The sequence below is a fragment of the Pezoporus flaviventris genome, unplaced genomic scaffold, assembly GCF_033815535.1.
Source record: "Pezoporus flaviventris isolate CSIRO_AGI_PZ_B2104156 unplaced genomic scaffold, CSIRO_AGI_Pfla_v1 ptg000133l, whole genome shotgun sequence".
Lineage (NCBI taxonomy): Eukaryota > Metazoa > Chordata > Aves > Psittaciformes > Psittacidae > Pezoporus > Pezoporus flaviventris.
The window spans coordinates 692,291-717,329 of record NW_026892681.1 but is presented as its reverse complement, the minus strand read 5'-3'; the positions used below and the strand labels follow the sequence as shown (position 1 = coordinate 717,329).

Here is a 25,039-nt window from a genome sequence, read left to right as displayed (position 1 = left end):
GCTGTGAGGAAGCAGAGACAGGACACCTGACCCAAACTGACCAAAGAGCTATTCCATACCACAGCACGTCATGCCCAGGATGTAACTGGGAGTTAGCCGGAAGGGCTGGGAGACTGCGGGGTCGGTCGGAGCTTGGTCGGGCTTGGGGGGCGAGTTATCGGTCAGCGAGTGGTGAGGTGTTGTATTCTGTTCCCTTGTTATTTCCTTTATCATTATTATCATTGGTGGTAGCAGTAGTGATTTGTGTTATACCTTAGTTACTAAACTGTTCTTATCTCAACCCGTGGGAGTTGCATTCTTTTGATTCTCCTCTCCGTCCCTCCGAGAGCAGGGGGAGGGCAAGAAAGGGGGGGAAGTGAGCGAACGAATTACCTGACTGGGTTTAAACCACGACACTGGGTAACAGAAACTCGCTATGGCTGGTGCTTTGGTTCAGTGAGGCCCAGAATTCTCTGTTACTCTTTTTTTTTTTTTTTTAAACATAATGTGGCTTCATATGAGAAGATGCTCTTCTGTAGATGGTGCTTATCATCTTCACTGCAGAAATGAGTTTAATGTTCTTTGGAACAGAATACTGAAAGTGCTTATTTAAGTGGGATGGGCTGAGTTTTCCCGTCACGTTGAGCAAGTGCTGGTTAGTACATTGCCCAGCGGTGTGCCAACTTTCAGGCTTCAAAAATACAGCCTTTAGGGCAGTTGATCTAACTGTGGTAACAGCATATGTTAGGACAGTTATCTAAAAGTTCAGTCTTTCAGCATTTCACCGAGGTTATTATTTCGGAGTCATTGTTATGATCCCAGAGATCATTATTTTAATCTGACAGAGGTTTGCATCAGAAAACCTGGAGGATGGTGCTTCAAGGTGATATTGCCTTGGCAAGCCTTAAAGAGATGTTTTGGTTCAAAGCTAGTGAATGTGCTGTGAGGTGTCACCAGTCAAATTCCATGTTAACAGAGTAATTAGTGGATAAAGGTCCTTTTCTAGCACCTTTTCATCAGCTCCTTCTAAAGAGAAGTGTTGCTGAAAACAATGTTAGTGGCACTGTCATGGAAATGATCATCAGCAACTCCTAGCACAGCGTGCTATGTGAAAAGTATTATAGCCATTGTAATAGGAGTTAGGAAAAAAAACAGTCTACCTGAGAACAGTTTAAATAAGCTGTAACAAGAATTAAGGCAGATTAAGCTGCTACACTAAATGTGAGGAAGCAGTGCTCAATGAAATGATATCCTGAGAACAACATGTGTCAGATGCAAATAAATTCCTGCCTCTAAAGAAAAGCAGTGTGTTTAAGTGTAATAAACAATCAGCATAACTAACTGGTTTGGGAATTCAGGGCTGATTATTGGGGAGGGGGGAAAAAAAAGTAACTTGAATTTTCAAGTATCACAGATAGAACTCAGCTGTGTACATAGACTACAGTTCTTGCTAATTTTGGGGAGTGCAGCAATGCAAGTAGTTGAAATAGTGTACAAACAATTTTTGAAATCTGGGCTTCTCTGAGCCATACCTGTGAATGAGAATGATTTCAGATGGTCTGCATTACTCTTTCCCATAATCCAAATTTTTCCAAGCATATCTGAACTTGGAAAGAACTCTTTCCTCTGCAGGAACTGGAAGCAGGCTAGGTAAAACTCATGAAAACCAATGACTGTCTAGGCACAATGGTATGAAGTGCTTAAATTTTGAACCTATTCATTCAGGTCTTTCCTTGCAAGCTTTTTTTTTATTGATGCACTGAATGGGTTCAGTATTACAATGCAGTATTACTGTATTTGTTTGTCCTGGGTTCAGCAGTAGCAGTCATTTTTCTCCTTAGTAGCTGGTGTAGTGCTTTGGTTTTGACTTTCAGCCTGGGAACAGCACTGATCACACTGATATTTTTAGCTGCTGCTCAGTAATGTTTACTCTGACCAAGGACTTCCTGAGTCTCATGCTCTACCAGGGAGGAGGGGAAGACAGGAGGAAGCAGAGGCAGGACACCTGACCCAAAATAACCAAAGAGGTATTCCATACAACAGCATGTCATGCCCACTATATAAAGTGGGAGCAGTGTGGAGACAGTGTTCTCACGGGAGAATGGATATTTGGTACATAAACTCTGAATAATCCCAAAAGATACAGCAAGGCCATGAGACGCCTGAGGAAGCTTAAGCAAGCAAGATAAGAAGAAGCTGGGATTCACCAAGTTATGAGAATGGTGGACTGTTAGCAAGCCTTCGAGGTCATGTTCTCACACCTGTGCTTAACCAATTATATGTTAGTCACTAAGGGTCTTCAAGACATGTATCCAATCATGTCCATGTGCTGGACTGTTCTTGTCTCAACCCGTGGGAGTTGCACTCTTTCGATTCTCCTCCCCTTCCCTTCGGGAGCGGGGAAGGGGACAGCCCCTGGGGGGGGGGGGGGGGGGCGCTTGATTGCTTCCAGCCCAGCACCACTAACTGGGAGTGAATGAACAAGCTATCTGGCTAGGGTTCAAACCACGACAACATGTTGCTTGCATTGGGGGACAGCAACGAATACATACCCATCAGTAAAAGGACTGAATGCAGTGGGGGCTGCAGTGTTTCTTTTTCTCTGGTTGTCATCAAGCATCTTCCCCTGCCCCATATCCTTTTCTGTAAAAGCACCAGGAGAGAGGATGAAAGCCACGACCAGAATGAGCTTTTTTATTTTAATTAGTTCTTCTGAGACCTAAAGGTAGTTTTTCTGGCATACCTTCCAAGATTTTTCTGTAGCATTTTCTCTCTTGCTATACATACGATCATCTTTGGGGCTCTTCTGAGATTTCTCTCTCACTTTGTGTTTTTTTTTTTTTCCCAACAAGTTCCTTGACAATTGCTTCAGGCTTCTCTTTCTGTTATTTAATGTTTTGATTTTTTCTAGCTCCCAACCTTAGGAAAACAATTGATTTGACCTTGTTGAAATCAGTGTCATGGTTTAAGCCCAACTGGTAACTCAGAACCACACAGCCGCTCGCTCACTCTCCCCCTTCCTCCCCCCACTCCTGGAGGAATGGGGAGGAGAATCGAAAGAATGTAACTCTCACAGGTTGAGATAAGGACAATCCAGTAACTAAGGTATAACACAAAACCACTACTGCTACCACTAATAATAGTAATGATAAGTGAAATAACAAGGGAAGAGAATACAACCGCTCACCACCTGCCAACCAATACCCAGCCCGACCCGAGCAGTGACCTATCCCCCAGTTTATATACTGGGCATGATGTGCTGTGGTATGGAATACCCCTTTGGTTAGTTTGGGTCAGGTGTCCTGTTTCTGCTTCCTCTCGTCATCCCCTCCTCCCTGGCAGTTCATGAGACTCACAAAGTCCTTGGTCAGACTAAACATTACTTAGCAAGAACTAAAAGCATAGGTTTTATCCGCGCTGTTCCCAGGCTGAAAGTCAAAACCACAGCACTGCACCAGCTACTAAGAAGGAGAAAAATGACTGCTACTGCTGAACCAAGGACAATCAGGAACTTAATTCAGTAAATTTGAAAAGTCATTGTAATCTTGTAACCAAAGACTTTGTTTAGAGCAGTTTGTTTCATTAACTTGATGTCAGTCCTTTGGAAGAAGTAATCTCAGAAAAAGAGAATTGATAGATAATGGACATGTGGCTGATTTTGAGAACCACTGGATCTACAAACTGATCTTTCCAAGTGGCTTAATGTTGAGAATCAACTGTCTGTAGCAGCCATAGACTGAACCACATGTGAAAACCACTTGTGAAGATTTTTAATCTCTCTGTCATCACAGAGACATTCTTGGGAAGAATCTGTTCATACAATGAAAATGGCCAAGGCCCATGTCATCAGTGAAGGAAACATGACAAACTTTGAACTTAGAATCAGTGCAGAGGGCCTGAGATCTTCAGCATCTCAGATAAGCGAGTAAGAGAGAACCTATCTTTTGTTCCCTTCCAAAGGCATTTGCAGTCACAGATACCAATGCAGATAATGCTAAGACAGTGTAATATTAGGTTGGCTTTGGTGAAACCTAATGCCACCAGTGGCTTTCTTGTGAATTGTCCCATGATGTAAACATTGCCAGGATTGTTGTGTGATTGCTCTAATGCTGATGTAAGAACATATAATTATGCTTAAAAAGAAGTTCATATCAGCATTCTGGCTCATAGACAAGCATTCCTTATGTTCTTCAGTGGAGTGCACCACCTCATCAGTGATTGCTTAATTACCTGCAGTGCAGTCTGTGGTCAAGAAATTAATGTACCTACTATAAATACACCTATGCCAAGACTTTAAATTGCATATGATAATAAATTTTCTTGTCCAAGCTTTTGGAAATGTTTTCAAGTATTATAGAATCATAGAATAGTTAGGGTTGGAAAGGACCTTAAGATCATCTAGTTCCAACCCCCCTGCTGTGGGCAGGGGCACCTTATGCTAAATCATATCACCCATATTTCAGCATAGTTTCTGATATTTGTAGAAGCCTGTAAAATAATGACAGAAAATAAGATGTTCTATGTTTTCCCTTGAAGTCAGATACAGTCTGTATGCTTTTAAAAAGAAAAGAAAATTTTTTAGTGCTATAAATCCAACTTAGCCTGACTGAAGTATCTATTCATGAAAGGGCTCTATTTGGTTTGTATCTATCTGGTCACTTTCTGGTGATCGCAGTGAAATGCATCGTACCTCTATGTCATACATGCCTATTTTCTGTTTGATTCTGCATTCTTTACTTGCATTCAGCAATATTTTTCTGGATGACTAAGTCCCTGGTGTGCTTAGCGGTATGCAACCGTTCACATAAGACCTGATCAGCATGAAAAAGGGTTGAAGAATTTACTGCGTAAAAGAAATGTATGTGGCTATATTTTAATTGCTACATTGCCATGACAGGCTACAATATTTATACTTCTAAAGACTTCTTTGAAAAAAGAAAGATAAGCAGCTTGTGTGCAATAGAAAAACAGAGCAAATACATCAGATGTTTGCAAGATAAACATTGTAGATCTACCTTAATGAAGGTATTGCAATTGCATGAATGACTGAGATAATTTTAATGTCAAAAAGTTAATGCCTTTTGGTGCTTTTAGCCTTTCTGATTTCTGTAAATGATCATAAAGTTATAAACAGTCTTTCTAGGAGGTATCCAAGAATCCTGTTATGAGCTTTTTATTATACTGGTGTCCTGGGTTTATCAGTAGCAGCCATTTTTTCTCCTTCTTGGTAGCTGGTGCAGTGCTGTGTTTTTGACTTTCGGCCTGGGAACAGCACTGATAACACTGATGTTTTTAGTTACTGCTCAAATGTTTGGTCTGGCCAAGGACTTTCTGAGCCTCATGCTCTGCGAGGGAGGAGGGGAGGCCGGGAAGAAGCAGAGACAGGACACCTGACTTAAACTAGCCAAAGAGGTATTCCATGCCACAACACATCATGCCCAGTGAGTTAACTGGGAGTTACCCGGAAGGGCACGGGGTCTTCTGGGTCAGACTCGTTTTGGCGGGTGGTATTGTATTTTCTTCCCTTGTTATTTTCTCTTAGCATTATTATTATTATTGGTGGTAGCAGTAGTGGTTTTGTGTTGTACCTCAGTTACTGGACTGTTCTTATCTCAACCCGTGGGAGTTACATTCTTTCGATTCTCCTCCCCATCCCTCCGGGAGTTGGGGGAGGGAGGGGAAGGAAAGAAAGAGGGAGGAAGGGGGGGAGTGAGTGAAGGAGCTGTGTGGCTGGGTTTAAACCACGGCAACTGGCTTATTGAATTAGTATTCATTTTCACTGAATTAGTATTCATTTTCACTATTACAGAATAATCAGATCAGTGCTGTTATTATCATACTGTTGTAAAAGAAAATAACAGGGATGTAATGTATAACTGCTGATGTGAAGTGCTTCTATTATGTTAGGTTAATAATGCTATGGCTGCTTGTTCCAGCTTGCTTCAAGCAGTGATTGAGGTATGAAATGGAAGGTGTTTCATTTGTAGCAAGAGGTTATGTACATTTTTGTTTGAATGTGTAATTGTCTTTTGATGGCCAAAATGGTGATTTCTTTAACAACTTGTGCTTTGTGCTAGGCTTTGTTGTTGTTTCTTGACTGTAAGAACACTACCACTCCTACTCTGATCTCCTGTTTTAATCATGACTAGCATCTGATGGTTCTCCCTCCAGAAAAAAAAAAAAAAGGCTCATATATTCTTTTATGTTCATTTGAGGTTTTTTCCAAAAGAGAATAGAGCTTTTAGAATACATTGTTAGAAAGTACAACAAGCCTCCTGAAGGTTCAAATTTGAAAGGGATGTTAGGAGGCAGGTCAAGTGACTGCCTAATGAAGATGAATGAAGAAAATTGCTAGTACAAGAATCGCATAGTGGGCACTTTTCTTTCAGATGGATAGGTCAACTTTAATATTTATTGCTCTTGTAGAACATTTGTTTGAGGTATTTCCATTAGTTAGGCAATAATAGAAAAGCAGTGGAAACATAAAACAGCTCCCTTCCTCTTCAGCTAAAATATGGCATACACCAATGTGTAAATATTTCTAAGACTGTCAATGATTTTAGGGTTTTTTTGGGGGGGGGTTTAATGACATGATCATATATATTAAGGAGTTTTATAAAAGTAATGGAAAAAAACACATCAAGGAAATATAAAATATTTGGCTTGTGGTGTGTGATTGTTAATCTTTTAAATTTCATGATCTTATTGAGCTTACAGTGCTTTGCAGGAGTAGCTTTTGCTTAAGAATGTCAACTTAATATATATAGCTAAAGAGAGAAGGCAAAATAACACTGTATTTGAAGGACTGTTATAAGACTGGAAGTATTCTAGCAAAATCAACTTACAATTTTTGATTTCTAAAATTGAGTATAAAGATTTTGGTTTCTGTCAGTTTTTTTTTTCTGTGTTTATGTTGCTAATTACTTTTTCTATGATGGGAAAAGAACAGTTAATCTGGGTTATTGTAATATTTTAAATAAATAAGGGATCTAACCATTGCAAAATGGTGTCTTGTAGCTAATAGTGGTAAGCCCTGGTTACTTTTTATTAACTGATTCCCCCCCCCCCCCGTTTATAGGAATCAGGTTCAAGTTATTTGAAGTAGTTTTTGTGTTAAGTGCAGTGCAAATATCCTAGCCATATTTTTCTATAATTTAAATTAATTTGGTACAGTCATACTGTTAATCTTTAGTGACTTGTTGATTGGCATTTTGCAGACATTTCTAGAAGGCACCCAATACCACTTTCTGTAGCCTTTCTGGCAAGTAGCAGAGAGTAACATTTCCACAAATTGGAATCCTGTACAGCTCTGGGAAGGGAGCCAAGATTTAAATTAGACAATCACCTGTGCTCTGTATATAGCTTCTATTCTTCAGCTGTAGGGAAAGTGATATGTTTAACACAGTCAGCTCTGTAGCATATAATAGACTGATATATGAGTCACTCCTTGGCTATGTGTGTTTCTTAAATTTATATTGATTGAACAACTAGTTGGTAATGTACTTAGTTACAGTTGTGCAAACAATAAGTATTAGCAGAGCAACAGACCTAGGAAAAATGTGTTTGCTTGGTGTTTGCTAAGGATTCTGCAGAACTGTTGGATTTTAGAACAATCTCTTCAGGTGCAAAGGAAACAATTTCATAAGCTTCTCGGTAGTGCAAGACAGCAAAGCATAATTTATCTGCTGCTTACATACATCTTAATCATCACTGCTTCCATTAGGACACATGCATTTTGTTCCCTAGTCAGGAGTGAATTGTGTATAGAATATCTGATGTACTTCAAAGAGTAAATAAGATTTGTAAATGTCCAGCATGTCCCTTCCAGGCCAGTTTTCTAGTAATTCAGGTTCTGTATAAAAGCTGACTTTTTCAACAAAATCCCCTGTAGCCAGCAAGATGATAACTGGAAATCTAACCATTTCTATCTGTAAATAAATGTCTGGTTTCATAATGTGCCAGTTTTGTCATTATAGCTAGCTTAAGGAGCTCCTTCCTCCACACTTCATTCCCGCCCAAATCCTAACAAGTTCAGTGTTTCATTTCTGCAGTGGGTCATCAAAAACAGTTGTATCAGCATAAGCAAAGGGATCCTGAATTATAGAGCAAATAACTAAACAAACAAGTGAGTGGAGGTTTGAGGCATGGTGTATGACAAGATCTTCTCTGGAACTTGAGGTCACTTAACCATGTGGAAGCACTGACATTCTGACTTTGAGTCACTGGAATGCGCATTAGTTTGATTCCCACTACTGCTGAGAGCTGAAATGGATCCTTCATAACACCATTTTATGGATGCTAGAGATGCTGTAAATCTCCTTCATTGTTGTTGATGATCATTCTAAATGTTGATAACTCTGTTTAGATGACCAGGGAACTTCTGGTGTGAGGGCAGTGTGTGAATGTCATGGTTTAACTCCAGCCTGTAACTCAGAACCATGCAGCTGCTTGCTCCCTCCCCCCTGCTCCTTGAGGGATGGGGAGGAGAATCAAAAGAATGTAAATCCTACGGGTTGAAATAGGAACAGTCCAGTAACTAAGGTATAATACAAAACCACTGCCACTACCAGCAATAATAATGATAACGGCAATAAGGGGAGGGAATATAAAACTAAAAGGAGAAAAGGAAAAGAAAACAATAAACACAAGTGATGCACAGTACAATTGTTCACCACCTGCTGACCGATACCCAGCCCTACCCAAGCAGCAACCTGGTCTTCTGGGTAACTCCCTCCAGTTTATATACCAGGCATGATGTGCTGTGGTATGGATTACCCCTTTGGCTACTTTAGGACAGGTGTCCTGTCTCTGCTTTCTCACGGCTTCTTGTGCCCCTCCTCACTGGCAGAGCATGAGAGACTGAAAATACCTTGATCAGGGTAAACATTACTTAGCAGGAACTAAAAACATCAACATTGTTCTCATACTAAAGTTGAAAACTCAGCACTGCACCAGCTACTATGAAGTAGGAAAATAACTGTTACAGCAGAACCCAGGACAATTTCGCATTGTCATTTTTATATTCTGACAATAAAAGAATCCATTAATGAGGTTGTAGCGCTGTTATTCACAAGCTGAACACCATTCTGTATCTCTGAAGGAGGGGCATGGGTTGTGCTTCTGAGGGGATGAAGAGACTGGAAAGGGGCTCAACTTTCCCCAAATTTATGCTTAAAAAGCAAAACGTAGGAGGAGTGAACACAGTAGAAAGAGAATTTGCATTTGAGAATGGTGAAGCATTTATAGACACCATATATACAGAGATTGGGTATTTTTTCAGTTTAGTGTTCTGTTTAAGAAGCATTTAGCATATACATCTCTGTAGGGAATGTAATCAATATGTGCACCCTTGCTCACTCCTCATCCCCTTTTCACACATGGTCAAGTATTGCAACATGTCAGAAACCTTTTTCTTATTTCAGAAGATGACATGAAAGTTGATAGCCCTTTTATAGTAGCTAGTTTAGCTACAGATAATATTCCAGTTACTGGACTATAGCATACCGCCACCATCTGAATCAAATGGTACAGCCTGATTTATGTTGGCAGATCACCCTTCTTCATTTTTCTCCCTGGTAAGTACTACTGCAGATTTCTTTTTTTCCTAGATGACCCTTACGCAAATTATTGTTTGCATTTTGATTTTATGACAGATGGGGGGGGGGGTTAGGGTGTGTGTGCATGTATGTTTGTATATTCACACACATGCACACACAGAAGTGGAGGTGTTTCTTATAACCAGTGGTTTCTATATATGTTTGGATGAAGGTGAGATTATAGCACTGGAAATGATTCCTGTGTCGACTGCAACCTGTCATTGTTGCTTTCAGGGGTGGTAGGGAAGGTATCGCAGAGAAATGTGTGAAGGATCATCATAGCATGTTGCCCAGTTTCCCATGCATGTATATGAAATAGGATGTGGACAACTCTTCCATGCTGTAGGGAAGGCAAAAATGTAAGATTGTATGTGAGACAAAGGAAACAGACCTTTTCTCTAGAACTACTAGCAGTCTGGAATTACGAGATTAATTTAAATTTCATATTCACTGTTACAAGTTGTCCATTTTTTCAAAATATGCAAGAATAATGTTTAGATGAAAGTGCATATAAATACATATGCTTTGAATTACTTCTAGATGCTTTCAAAATCATATTTTACAAGATATTACAAACTTTTAAATCTTTTTTCTTTGCTGTGTGTTAATCTTTCCTCACAGCTTATTTTCATTTGTTTTCTTTTACCAGTTTTTAGTTTCTTTTCCTTATCTACCTGATAAAGTAATTTTTATTATCCTGCTCTGATAATCATGGTCTTACTATGCCTTTCTACGGGCCTTTTCTTCCACCCTTTCTCTGCCTTGTAGTACTCAGCACCATCATTTTATAGCACCTGCATATCATTTCTTTCCTATAAAAAACAGACTATGTATATCTGTTGTGTTTTAAGCCCAGCCGGTAACTCAGAACCACGCAGCCACTCACTCAATCCCCCACTTCTTCCCCCCTGCTCCCAGAGGGATGGGGAGAAGAATCAAAATAATCTAAACCCCAAAGGTTAAGAACAATTTAATAACTAAAATAAAATATAGTTATAATTGAAAGACTACTACTACTAATAGAAAACAACAAGAGAAGAAATGAAAGCTCAGAAAACACAAGTAATGCACAATAAAATTGCTCACCACCCACTGACAGATACCCAGCTTGACCTGAGCAGCAATATGCCCCTTCTGGTTAACTCCCCCTAGTTTATATACTGGGCATGATGTGCTGTGGTATGGAATACCCCTTTGGCTAGTTTGGGTCAGGCGTCCTGTCTCTGCTTCCTCCCATCTTCCTGTACCCTTCCTCACTGGCAGAGCATGAGACTAAAAGGTCCTTGATTGGAGTAAGCATTACATAGCAACAACTAAAAACGTCAGTGTGTTATCAGCATTGTTCTCAAACTAAAGCTGAAACACAGCAATGGACCAGCTACTAGGAAGAAGAAAAATAACTGTTCCAGCTGAAATCAGGAAAAAAACATATTTGACAAGTCAGTTCTCACATTAAAATACACATGAGTTTTTTTTATGTAGTTCTTAACAGCTTTTGAAAATACCATTAGGCAACCATGTTTAGATTAGGAAAGGAAATCTCTTTCACTGGAGAACTGTTGTAATAATTCCAGGGCAGATGAGGCAATTGCAGGCAAGCCCATTATCTTGATGGCTTGATTCAGGGTTTTTTTAAGTTTAAAAATTACTGGATAATAAAATATTATAGAATCATAGAATAGTTAGGGTTGAAAAGGACCTTAAGATCATCTAGTTCCAACCCCCCTGCTATGGGCAGGGGCACTGTACCCTAGACCATGTCGCCCAAGGCTCTGTCCAACCTGGCCTTGAACACTGCCAGGGATGGAGCATTTACCACTTCTTTGGGCATCCTGTTCCAGTGCCTCACCACCCTCACAATAAAGAACTTCTTCCTTACATCTAACCTGAATTTCCCCTATTTAAGTTTGATCCCATTACCCTTTGTCCTGTCACTACAATCCCTAATGAAGCATCCCACTCTAGCATCCTTGTAAGCCCCCTTCAGATACTGGAAGGCTGCTATGAGGTCTCCACACAGCCTTCTCTTCTCCAGGCTGAACAGCCCCATCTTATATAAAGGCTGTACAAAGCAAGCCATCTAATGCAAAGACAGCCTAAAGGATGTAACTCTGCTTCTATTACACACACATTTGAATAAGAAACAGAGAAAAGCCACCCAGAAATATACCAACTACAGTGCTAGAGTCAGTGATGATTGCCCTCATGCAAAACTCTGTTGCAGCATGAAATAAGCAATGCCCTTCTATGTGGGAAGAACAGGAAAGCACAAATAAAGCTCAAGGATTTCATATACTAACCTTGTGCCCTGGGCTCAGCTGGAACAGTTAAATTTTCTCCTTCTTAGTAGCTTGTTCAGTGCTGTGTTTGAGAACAGTGCTGATAACACACCCCTGTTTTTAGTTGTTGCTAAGCAATGTTTACCATGATCAAGGACTTTTTCAGTCTCATGGTCTGCCAGGGAGAAGGGGAACGGGACACCGGGAGGAAGCAGAGACAGGACACCTGGCCCAAACTAGCCAAAGAAGTATTCTATACATCAGCACGTCATGTCCAGTATGTACAACTGAGGGGAGTTACCAGAAAGGCCCAGATCCCTGCTCAGGTCAGGCTGGATATCAGTCAGCGGGTGGTGAGCAATTGTATTCTTTCTTTAAAGAAGTGGTAAATGCTCCATCCCTGGCAGTGTTCAAGGCCAGGTTGGACAAAGCCTTGGGCGACATGGTCGAGGGTGAGGTGCCCCTGCCCATGGCAGGGGGGTTATAACTAGATGATCTTACGGTCCTTTCCAACCCTAATTATTCTATGACTCTTTGTCTAGATCTGCTTCACCCTTTATCCATTTTATATTATTTAAAACTTGATATAATTTGCTAGTGTAGCAGAGCTGAATCACAATCTAGAATGGAATTTACAATTTTTGCTGGAGTGAGTGAAATTTGATATAAGATTCTAAGAAAAGCTACTTACAGCCCAATTGCAGTATGAACACATCACTTTAATTTGTGTGAGAAAATGTTACAATAACCTTGCGTATAGTGATATAAAAATAATTCTTGGAATTCTAAGAAGAAAATGCTGTCATTATGTTAAGTAATGCTTAGATTCAATGCTTAGACAGTTTATATTCAATGAAAACTAGGGGTGTTGGTCATGATTAACACCTTGGTTGTATTAACTTTGTGTGGGAAGGTCCACAGATCTGTTTTGGCTCTGTCTTGCAAGTTATTTTGCAGTGCCACCTATATGTGCTGAAGCCATTCTTAGAAGCTGTTGATCATATTCCCTTTGGTAAATGTCATGGAGAATAGACCCTCTCACAGGGCCATGGAAAGGAAGCAATTCTGCTTTACCCTTTAGAGCAGTTGTGGAAAAAGCATAGTTTAACTGCCATCTGCCCTCTTATGTCATTAGAACTAATATCTTACGTAGAATTTGACCTGTTTAGAGAAATTTATCTCATAAAATACATACATTGAATGGATGCTGTAAAACTGCAAGTTTGGTAAGACCTTTCTCCTGTGGAATCCAAATTGCTGCAAAGTTGTAGAAAATATATATAAACATGAGACCTAGCCGTACAAGTAAGTTCTGCCTGTGTTTTAGCAATATATTCCTTCTATGACTTTTTTTTTAGTCTGGCTTATTGTCGTGTGTAAGCGGCGAGGAGAAGCAGACAGGCCAACCCAATATGGGTGATAAGCAACTTTTACTTTATTTGTGACGCAGTTCACACATATATAGGAGTGGTATTCAGCCACTCCTTCTTGGCACAACAGTATTGGTTAGCCCCCCACAGCTTCCTCCACATTCTCCTCCCAGGTCCGGTCTCCAGCCACCTGTGGGGGCCACCCCCTGCCTTGCTTGAACAGTCCTCCAGAACTCTATGGTCCTGCTCTTAGAGTCGTTCTGCAACAATTCCCCCCTTTTTCTTTGTGCAAGCAAGGCATTATGGGTTATTCTGTTCACCTGTTTTATCACACAACTATAAACAAGTCTAATAGCTACGATGATTAACCTAACAATGATACATAAGTGCAATATTTCAAACAGCAGTGTTTGACTCAGCCTATAATGCCCCATGAAGACAACCATCAAGTTATTCTTAGGATATTGCTCATTTACTATTGCTGGGTAAGCTGAGCCAGGGTTCTCAGCTGTGCGTGCATCGAATTAGCATAATCAGAGAGACTCATACAACACATTCCATCAAACTCTTCACATCCATGTCCCTGTTCCAACAACAAAAGGTTCTGCAGTGTTGCATGTCTTACAGAGTCAACATTAAAACAAATCAGGAATTGCCTTCGATGTAGAATTGTCTGCTTAGCAACTCAGCAACCCAGTCTGCTTAGTTGAGCCAAGGCCCTGGCTGAAGCACTTACAGAGATTTGGCATATTATGATTGGATACATGTTTTGAAGACCCTTAGTGACTAACATATAATTGGTTAAACACAGGTGTGAGAACTCACCCTTGAAAGCTTGCCAACAGTCCACAGTTCTCATTAACTTGGTGAATTCCAGCCTCTTATCTTGCTTGCTTAAGCTTCTTCAGGCCTCTCATGGCCTTGCTGTATCTTTCAGGACTATTCAAAGTTTATGTACCAATTATGCATTCTCCTGTGAGAACACTGTCTCCACATCTCCCCCCTTTTGTTTTATCTAGTAAGAAGTCGCTACTACAGCAAGGCACACACACATTTAGATTAGCAGAGTAACTATTACAGGGTGCAGCAGCATGTTGAAGATGCTGATGGCAGTGAAGGACTAGCCAAAGAAATTTCTTACCAGTGGAACTCTCCCCCCCTCTTAATTTGTTCCATCACCTGCTTTATAACACTACCATTGTATTAAAATTTTTCTAGCTTTTGCCTTAGCATTTTCTAGCAGCTACTGCAAATTTCCATACTCTGACATCTCTTTTACAAGTGACAAATCTATACAATACAAGGTGCAGTTTCTTATTAGCAACTAGCTACTAAATACAGGTGGTTTTATACACAAAACCACAACCTCTAATAATAGCTATTTTACAAGCACACATATTCAGGATGTTACTTTTCAATTACCCCCAAGTGATGTTTTGCAGTTATTTGTTCTTTTCCTCCATCTCATTCTGCTTGAGGTATTCACGGTCAGCTCCTGTAGCTGAGGCATCAGGTTTATCCATTCGTCTGTCCAGCTCATGGCAAGGCTTGACAAACTTTGCAGGCAGTCACCATGGACCTGTAGGCAGGAGGACACAAATATACCCCCTCCCGCAGGTTATCAGTTCTTGAGAAGTAGACAGGTTAAAGTTAAATGTAACATCATTACTCTCTCTCTCTCCCCCCCTTTTTTTTTTTTTTTTTTTTTTTTTTTAAGTCCCTGCAAAAGCCATCATTACTCCCACTACAGTCCCACGTACAGAACAAGGACCCTGTGGAGACTAACAGCAAACTAGCTCCGAGAAGCATCATTGCAGTGAGAGGTGGCAGGCTCAACCTTAGCAGGCATCCCCGCAGAGGCTCTGCCTCCCCCACATCGTGTGAGGCTTGGGCTTTTATACTGACCAAAATGCACACTCATTCTGACACAGGTGGCCAGCCTGTGCTGGAAGAAGTGGCCAGCAGTATCTACAGAGGTCTCCAAGGGTTGATAGAAACCTGGACATACTTGTATTTACCAACTTCTAATACATGAGTATCACAGAGAAACTGTATGGGCTCCCCCTGTCAATTGCAAGAAAAAATCATAACATATACAGCTTGAGTATAAGAGGATTTTAACGCATACGTGGTCACTGTTTGTCAGGCCTCCTTAACTATTTTGAGATCAAGAGCTTCCCACTCTTTAGCCCCCTGCTGTGTAGTAAACACAGGATATGCAAAGATGCCCATTGCAGAAAATTCCCCAGTAATGTTCACCTCTTTGGTTACCCATTGTTACAACTGAGCGTCTCCAGGGCCAGTAAGTCTGAGCAGACCGACCCGGGAGACAAAGAGTCAGGGTCTGGAAGCAGAGGATATAAATCTGGCTCGGATTCAGGGGATTCGGGGGCTGATCCTGCGCCGAACTCGGGGTCTCCGTTGCTTGCAGCTGTGTCTTTCTTATCAGATGTCTCTCGTTCGGTATGTAGCCATCTGCAGACCTGGCTCCTCCGTGACTGAGTTAAAATTTTTTTCACTCTAGGGCATAGTGGGTTGGAGAGGCTCGCGGTTCCTTTAAATCTCCCGCTCGCGCATGATCCATATTTTCTACTGCGTGCTTCAAAGTGGCGCCGCAATCGATCCGGCGCCGAGGCACCGCCCTCTTTCTTTCGGACCTGTGGGGGCCACCCCCTGCCTTGCTTGCACAGTCCTCCAGAACTCTATGGTTCTGCTCTTAGAGTCTTTCTGCAACAGTCGTGGTTTAAACCACCTGGCTGAACCCAGGACACTTATTCCAGCAACAAGAGTGAGAGTGATCACAAAAATAATTTCATAGTTCATCACTGCAAATTTCTCTAGGTTAGAAAGCATAGAAAGAAAACATGCTCTTTAAATATTCATATATTTTTAAACAAGTACTTGAACTACAGTGGCCTCTCCTTGGCTTTGTTACTGAAAGCGTTTATCTTAACATTTGGTCTTTTCCCAGATTTTAAGCTTCAGGCAACAACAGGTGAGGACACTGCTGTTCATAGGTGGGGGGATAGTTGATACTATTCAAAAAAAGAGAAAAGCTCCCCCTCCCAGCCCTCCTCCCACTCGATCTACTTCTGTTGCCAGAATAATTTTAGTGTATATTGTTTTGTTTGGGCTAATCAGGCTGTAGTAGCATTAGTCCGGCTTCGCCTCTTTTAATTACAATTTATTGTCTGTGCTGTCCCACCTTCTGCATGGTTCCCCACCAGCCAGTTAGACTTGGCAATCTCCATTAACTTAATTTGGCATTTCATTCAATCAGACAGGTTGTGAACATGATGAATTTTAAATTTTTTTTTATATAAAGACCAGGTTGGACAGAGCCTTGGGCCACATGGTCTTGTGTGAGGTGTTCCTGCCTGTGAGAGAGGGTTGGAACTAGATGGTCCTTTCCAACCCTAACCATTCTATGATTCTATAATACTGGAAGTGTGATCAGTTGATGCTGCCACAAACTATAAACAAGAAAATGGCATCAGAAAGGATAGAATTTGGATGTGTAATTGTCTAATATGCAAGTGGATATGTAGTGTTGTGACATAACTAGTTTAGAGCTAGTTCTGCAGGCAGCAGTTCAGCATGAAGCCGGTGAGGATTTTGTCTGGAGATACTATCCGGAGACACTTTAAATGTGTATTTTGTCTAAACATTAATAATTATGAAAAAACTGTTAGTGTCATAATAACTAAGCCTGAATTCTGTTTTGCAGTAAGGGTTGAGATAGGGCTTTCTTTAATTAAAAAAAAAAAGTGGGGGGAGGGGGTTCAGAAATAATTCTATTAATTTTATTTATTTATTTATTCTCAGATCAAAGATATGCAGTCTTTGGGTACCATATTGCAATCATTCCCTTTAAGCAAAATATAAGTCTCTGAATAAGTTAAGAGAAGAGGATAAAATATCCTTCATTATTGTTCTGGATATATATTTTGTTTGACTTTTTCATTTGGGACATTTATTCATAGTCCACGGTTTTGGCAGTATTCCACACTGGAACAATAACCCTTCCAATTAGGCAGCAATATTATAAAAAAAATATTTAGAAAATTATTTATTTAAATCAAATTTTTAATAAATTATTAGGTAGAAGGTCTAATATATTTGCCTGATGAATTGAATTTTACTGTTGAGCATAAAAATGGCAATATTTTAAAAAATCATTTTTGTTCCATGGAGTTTCTCAGTCTGGGCTCTCTTACGTCTGGTTTTAAGTGACTTATGTATTTCTGTATTCACACTTTCTAGGAAATAAATACTGGGTGTGACCGCTAATGTTTTTCACATTAGAGTTACACCACGAATGAGTTGATTTGTCTTAATCACTTCTTTGCCTCGGTCTTCACTGGCAACAGCTCTGACCAAACCACCCAAGTCTTGGAAGGCAGACGCAGAGACTGTGAGAATGAAGACCCTAGGCCCACAGTAGGAGAGGATCTGGTTCGAGACCATCTTAAGAACCTAAACGTACACAAGTCCATGGGACCTGATGAAATCCATCCACGGGTCCTGAAGGAGCTGGCGAATGAAATCGCTAAGCCACTGTCCATCATATTTGAAAAATCATGGCAGTCAGGTGAAGTTCCCGATGACTGGAAAAAGGGAAATATAACCCCCATTTTCAAGAAGGGGAAAACGGATGATCCAGGGAACTACAGACCAGTCAGTCTCACCTCTGTGCCTGGCAAAATCTTGGGGCAGATTCTCCTGGAAGGCATGCTAAGGCACATGAAAAACAAGGTGATTGGTGACAGCCAGCATGGCTTCACTAAGGGGAAACCCTACCTGACCAATTTGGTGGCCTTCTATGATGGGGCTACGGAACTGATGGACAGGGGTAGAGCAGTTGATGTTGATACCTGGACTTGTGCAAAGTGTTTGACATTGTCCCACACAACATCCTTGTCTCTAAAATGGAGAGACATCAATTTGATGGATGGACCACTCAGTGGATAAAGAACTGTCAGGATGGCCGTGCACAAAGAGTTGTGGTCAATGGCTCAATGTCCGGCTGGAGACCCGTAGCAAGTGGTGTCCCTCACAGATCAGTGTTGGGACTGGTCTTGTTCAACATCTTTGTTGGTGACATGGACAGTGGGATTGAGTGCACCCTCAGCAAGTTTGCCGATGACATCAAGCTGTGTGGTTCGGGTTGATCTGCTGGAGGGAAGGAATGCCATTCAGAGGGACCTCGACACACTTGTGAGGTTGGCTAATGCCAACCTTATGAAGTTTAACCATGCCAAGTGCAAGGTCCTACACCTGGGTCAGAGTAATCCCAGGCATAGCTACAGGTTGGGCAGAAAAGAGATTCAGAGCAGCCCTGTGGAGGACTTAGGGATGCTGGTCGATGAGAAAATGAACATGAGCCGGCAGTGTGCGCTCGCAGCTCAGAAAGCCGGTCGTATCCTGGGCTGCATCAAAAGGAGTGTGACCAGCAGGTCGAGGTAGGTTATCCTGCCCCTCTACTCTGCTCTTGTGAGACCTCACTTGGCATACTGTGTGCAGTTCTGGTGTTCTCAACATAAAAAGGACATGGAACTTCTGGAACAAGTTCAGAGGAGAGCCACAAGGAGGCATCCCTGGAGGGATGGAGAGGAGAATTGAAAAAATGTAATTTCCACAGTTTGAGATAAGAGCAGTCCAATAACTATGGTATAGCACAAAAATACTACTGCTACCACCAATAATAATAATAATGACAAGGGAAATAACAAGGGAAGAGAATACAACCGCTCACCACCCGCCGACTGATACCCAGTCCGACCCAAGCCCTTCCAGGTAACTGCCCCCAGTTTATATAGTGGGCATGACGTGCTGTGGTATGGAATACCTCTTTGGCTAGTTTGGGTCAGGTGTCCTGTCTCTGCTTCCTCCCGACTTCCCCTCCTCCCTGGCAGAGCATGAGACTCTGAAAGTCCTTGGTCAGAATAAACATTACTTAGCAACATCTAAAAACATCGTTGTTATTAGCATTTTTCCCTGGCTGAAAGTCAAAAACACAGCACTACACCAGCTACTAAGAAGGAGAAAAATGACTGCTACTGCTGAACCCAAGGCAGAAAACATGCAGTCTTTAGAACTGGGGCAGTGCTACATTTTTTATATCCCCAGTCCTGGGCAGGAGTTGATTTGGCCTTTGTTAGAGCATTCACTGGGGAAGGGATAGAGGGCATTAATTTCCATTAGCAGTGCAAATATACACCCTTCATTGAAAAGATTAATAAATCTTGATGTTGGGCTTCAGATTTGGTAGTCATAGCCAAGAGAAGAGCTTCAGCAAGCTGTTGTAGAAATAATCAATTTTCTTGACATTCTTTATATGAGGTATTGGTAAGCAAACATCCAGTTTCTCATTACAGTCTTCATGTCAGTTCTTATGGATTTCAGTAGGGCCAAGACTCAAGTGCCCTTGCAACATGAAAGAGTGGAGGACTGAACTGTTGTAGTTTTAATGTGATTATTTGCATGAAGAATGAAAGCTGTGACTCACAAGAAGTTCAGAAGTGGTTTTGTTTGTTTGCAATTCATTTCACAAAATCAGAATATGCATGTGGTTTCTGTTGGTTTGCTGTTGTGGTGCTCATGCTTAATGTATTTATCAAATCAGACTCTTGAAACCAAAGGAAGCAAATAGTAGTTTGTAAGGCAGTGGTATGTGTTGCCATGGGAAGCTGGAAAGATTTTATGCTTTTGTTGTAACAGAGCAAGGGTGCTCTGAGATATTTAGATGCAAAACTTTATGCAAAACTGTGCTAATGGCTACGTGATTGACAAAGCATCCCAACGCCAGCACGAAACAAAACGATAGCTTTACTAGGTGCTTGTCCTGGGTTCAGCAGTAGCAGTCATGTTTTTTCCTTTGTGTTAACTGGTGCAGTGCTGTGTTTTGACTTCTAGTTTGAGAACAGTGTTGGTGAAGCCGATGTTTTCGGTTGTTGCTAAGTGATGTTTACCTTGACCAAGGACTCTGTGAGGCTCATGCTCTGCCAGGGAGGAGGGGAAGCTGTGAGGAAGCAGGGACGGGGCGCCTGACCCGGGCTAGCCGGGGAGGTATTCCATACCACAGCACGTCATGGCCGGGGTGGGGGGTAACTGGGAGTTACCCGGAAGGACAGGGGCTTCCGGGTGGAACTCGCTTTCTTGGCCGGTGGTATCGTATTCTCTTCCCTTGTTATTTTCCCTTATCATTGTTTTAGCTGATAGTAGCGGTGGTGATTTGTTGCTGGACTGTTCTTGTCTCAACCCGTAGGAGTTGCACTCTCTCGATCCTCCTCCCCGTTCCTCCGGGAGCGGGGAAGGGGAGAGCCCCGGTGCGGGGGGGGGGGGGAGACGGACACGGACCTCGATTGTTGTCAGCTCGGCACCACTCACTGGGAGTGAGTGAACAAGTTACCTGACTGGGTTTAAACCACGACAGTGCTGCATCTTCCTTTCTATCCCAGAGAAACCCAACAGGTGGGATCCCACAGGACTATACCTGCGCAGAACCAATTGCTGGATCTCACCTTTAACTTGAATGCCTGCTGTCAACTATAGCAATGCTCTGGGATGTTTATAAGGGCCTGAGCAAGGGATCCTTTAGAAAATAAATGGGGAAAAATGTTGACTGCAAGAAGAGTCATTTCACAAATAAACTTCTTTCCCAAATTATCTTACTAAAACAGACAATAACCCCTTTTTCTAATGATTTATAACTGTTCCCAGCTGATCACAAAGTGTTTCTAAATTAAAAGCCATTAATAGCCTTATATAGATAAAAAGATATGCAAGAAGTGCTTTGTAATTCCAGCTCAGTGCTTCAGGTGAGAGCTTTTTAAATTACTTGAACCATTCCAGTCACCTGCTTGAGGGCCTTGTGTTCTAATACTCATCAGTGCATTACAGTGCTAACATTATTACTGATTTTTCTCATTTCTCCAGGGCAAATACTAATTAATGGATACAATTCACAGCTGATTAGCTGTAGTTTCTTCAGTAATTACATTAGCAGACTAACTGTGCAGAAGACGATTTCTAACTCAGTTCCTATTTCACTCTTATTTGGTTTTTGACTTGTTTAGGTCCTTAAGATAATAACCATTTTATTTTCTTTTATTTTTCTTTTGTTGTTATAGGTAACATTAGATAATAAGGAAGTTTAATCTTAGAAATACTCACAGATAATTGTTGTGTGCCTTCAATGGATTTCTATTTCAGAGACAAAAAATAAATTTAAATAATATTAGATATGATCCATACTAACAAAAGCCTAAATACACCAGGGTCTGACATCAGTGCTGGAGTCATACACAATAGGGTCTTAAATATTGTAGCCCAAGAACAGAATGAATCAAAGGATATGTACTTGTAACTTGTAGCTTTGACATTCCTCACTGCATCATTTGCTTCCACAGTCTTAATAAAATGGAATATTATGTTGTCACTTTCCCCTTTGATTTACTTTAATAAGACAAAAAGGAAGAAAAACACTTGGAAATCAGAACAGCAGTAGCTGTGGTGTGAGTAATACATGTAGATCAAAACAGTGTAGAATTTTACTCTTCAAAGTAAAAATCAGCTGCGGGGCCATTTTGAGGCTCTGGAGCCCCTAGAATGCTCATTAAAATAGGATAGAGCTTGTTCCCACTTATTTATTCAATGTTAGAGCTATACCTATTGTACCTTTGCACTTAAGGATAATTTGAAAACTTTTTTTTTTTTATCACTGTAGAAAGAACAGCTTTATTGGAAGCCAGTTGCGCTTTTCATATAAATCCTTCTTAGTTTGTCACTAACGAACATGAAAAGAATCTACCTTGTTGATCTCACTGTTGAGCTGAAGTACTATGTCTTTGTGCAACAAATCCCCACACAGTAATTGGAATGTGAAATTTTATTTGAATTTTTTAATCTCCAAAAATGGATGACATCTGGGCTTTTAAAAGATGGGTGACATTACTTGAGTATCTATCTACATAGCTGGGGATAACAGAGTTTTAATAGCTATGAGGCAACATACATATTGTGTTAGGGCCTCTGTTGCTTAACATGTTATAGGTTGAAAGATTCAGCATGTTAAGTACACAAATGGAATTTCATACTTCAGAATAAGTAATCTCATCTCATATTCCTTTTTCCTCATGATTATCTCCTGATTTTGTTGGTGTCCTGTTTTATCAATCAGACAATTTATCACTTACACAAGGTTCCAATTCTTTGGGTCAATCTTCCTTTTTTCATTCTCTTAACACTGTAGTTGTTTACAGGTTTTTTTTCTTCTCCTTTTAACTTCTGCTCTTATTTTCAGAAATGGATTTTTAAGTTTTCAGGAAAAGAGCCTTTCTTGAAATGATCATTCTGAACCTCTGTTCTAGAAGGCTGGAAGAACCAGAGGGAGTCAGGGACTGAAATGCTTCCCTGCTAAAAACAGCCAGGCACCAAGTACTGCAGGAGCAAATGGAGCTGGAGCAAAGCAGTTTCCTTTCAGGACAGGTTCAGCTGCTCCGAAAGCACAACAATTTCTTGCTTGTAAAGAACAACCTGTGCAAGTTCATGGTTACCCATTCTCATGCCCTTGTTGCAGAGCTTATGCTGCTGATGGTGGTGTTTGCTGTTGTGGGTTTGGGTTGGGCAGGTCCACCAATATCTGGCAAGATAAAACAAAGCCTGCCTGAAAAAAATTTGCTTTACAGGCATCAAAAGTGGGAGTTAAGGAAAGAATGCTTAGTGTGGCTTTAGCAGCAGTGATGTGGCAAGGAAATGTGGCAAGGACTTTTCTCTCATTTGATACTCTTTGCAGTGTGCACTGTGCTTGATAGCAGAAATATGAAAATGTGAAAACCTGTTATTCAGTGTTTTGGTGGTAGCTGTGTGATGTGTGTGGTATCTTGTTCCTTGAAGCAAAGACCCTAGACCCCTGCCTGCTTCAGAAACACATGCAGGAATAATTACCAGACTGCCTGCTTTTTGAAGTGCTGTTTAAGGGAATAAGGCACACTAAGTGACAACCAAATGCTGGTAATCTCTTTCTTTTCTATGCTCAGTTTGTGAAGCAAAAAGTACTTATCTTCTGCAATGAATGTTCATAGTTGAGAATTTGGAGGAAATGACACTGTGGCATCTGAGAGAATCCTTTCAGATCACTTGTGTGCGAGAGGAGTTGCACCTCCGTGAGAACAAGTCGGCACTCGGCCCATTCCACCCTGGGTAGATCTCAAGGTCTCAGTGTGATACAGTTTCTCTGATTTGCAAAATCTTTGGGTGTCAATGTTCACTGGGGGCATGGGAGCTCAACTGGAATGAAGGATAGACAAAGGGAGATTGTTTGGCTTTTAAATTCTGTGGAAACAATAGGATTTTAAGATCAACACTACAGATTCTCATTCTTCCCCTCAGTGACCTTCATCTCTTTAAAACCAGGTCTACTTGGAACAGTAATACACAACCTACTTCTAGCTGCAGCAGTCATCTGCATAAATATTATAACGCATGTCAGGAAAGATGTAGTAGATTCAAAATGTCTTTTCTGGAGAATAGTCCCTTTCTAATGGACACTTAATTTCTAAAGTCACCTCTAGGTCTGTGGGGTGGCTTTGCTACATGGACAAAGAAAATCAAAGAGAGACACTTGGATATCTTCCAAGTACAGACCTTGGGATGCAGAGTATGTAATAATAATAATGTTGAATCCAATCTAGTTCTGACTTCAAAGAACATCTGCAAAATTGAATTTTCTTTGTTTGTTGTTTTGTTGGGTTTTTCTTTTGTTTTTGAGGTTTTGGGGGTTTTGGTGTTTGGGTTTTTTTTCAACTTTCCTATGCCAGTGATGGGGTAAAGAAAAGTTTATGGTGGCATTCATTAAAATGCAAATATTTAATTTTCTTTCAGTTTGGAAACAATAACAACTACATGAACATGGCAGAAGCAGGTAATGCATGTCTTGCTGCAAATCAGGTAGATGCTTTTCTTTTTTATCTATGCTCATATTCTGCTGTTCTCTGTGGTAATTTAACAGACTTTGAGTGGGTGAAGAGTGAAGTGCCAAATTTCTGTCTGCTTTATGGAGCACAAAATAAAGACTTTAATAAGAAAGAAAATAACATGATAGGTCTCCTTTACTAGTCAATTTAGCTGTCCATAAGGCTGTTACTTGCGTAGCATGTCAATAGAAACAAGTCTGCTTTATATATGAAAATATAAACAGAAGGAAACAAAAAGCACAATAGGTGTACACCTTGGAAGCAAGCTTAGTAATAGTCATTACTAATGAATGAGCTAATTTCTGTTATACATATAAACATTTTAATTTGGGTTCTTAATGCACATATAAGTTAGAAAATCAAACCAAACTTTGCTGCCTGAAATGCTGTCCTGGGTTAAGCAATAGCAGTCATTTTTTCTCCTTCTTAGTAGCTGGTGCAGCGCTGTGTTTTTGACTTTCGGCCTGGGAGCAGAGCTGATAACATTGATGTTTAGTCTGACCAAGGACTTTGTGAGCCTCATGCTCTGCCAGGGAGGAGGGGAAGTCGGGAGGAAGCAGAGACAGGACACCTGACCCAAACTAGCCAAAGAGGTATTCCGTACCACAGCACATCATGCCCGGGATGTAACTGGGAGTTATCGGGAAGGGCACTCTGCTCAGTTCTCCTCCCCATCCCTCCGGGAGCATGGGGGGGGGGGGGGGGGGGTTAGACTGCATGGCTGACTTGCCAACAGAGTTTAAACCAAGTGCATGTGCTGCTTAAAGGAAACTTCTGTCCAGGATCAGGAACAAACACCAGGTCAGGGCTGGTGGAGCCTGACTGGGTTGTGGAGGTGA

At 41.0% G+C, this 25,039-nt stretch overlaps 1 protein-coding gene across 1 annotated transcript in view; it reads left to right on the top strand.

Annotated features, from left to right (window-relative positions):
• Positions 1 to 25,039, top strand: part of LOC133282706 (TOX high mobility group box family member 3-like) — a 148,588-nt gene that overhangs the window by 78,617 nt on the left and 44,932 nt on the right. Inside the window, 1 exon segment of the mRNA XM_061478895.1 lies at positions 24,109 to 24,174. Coding sequence (XP_061334879.1) covers positions 24,109 to 24,174 — 66 coding nt within the window.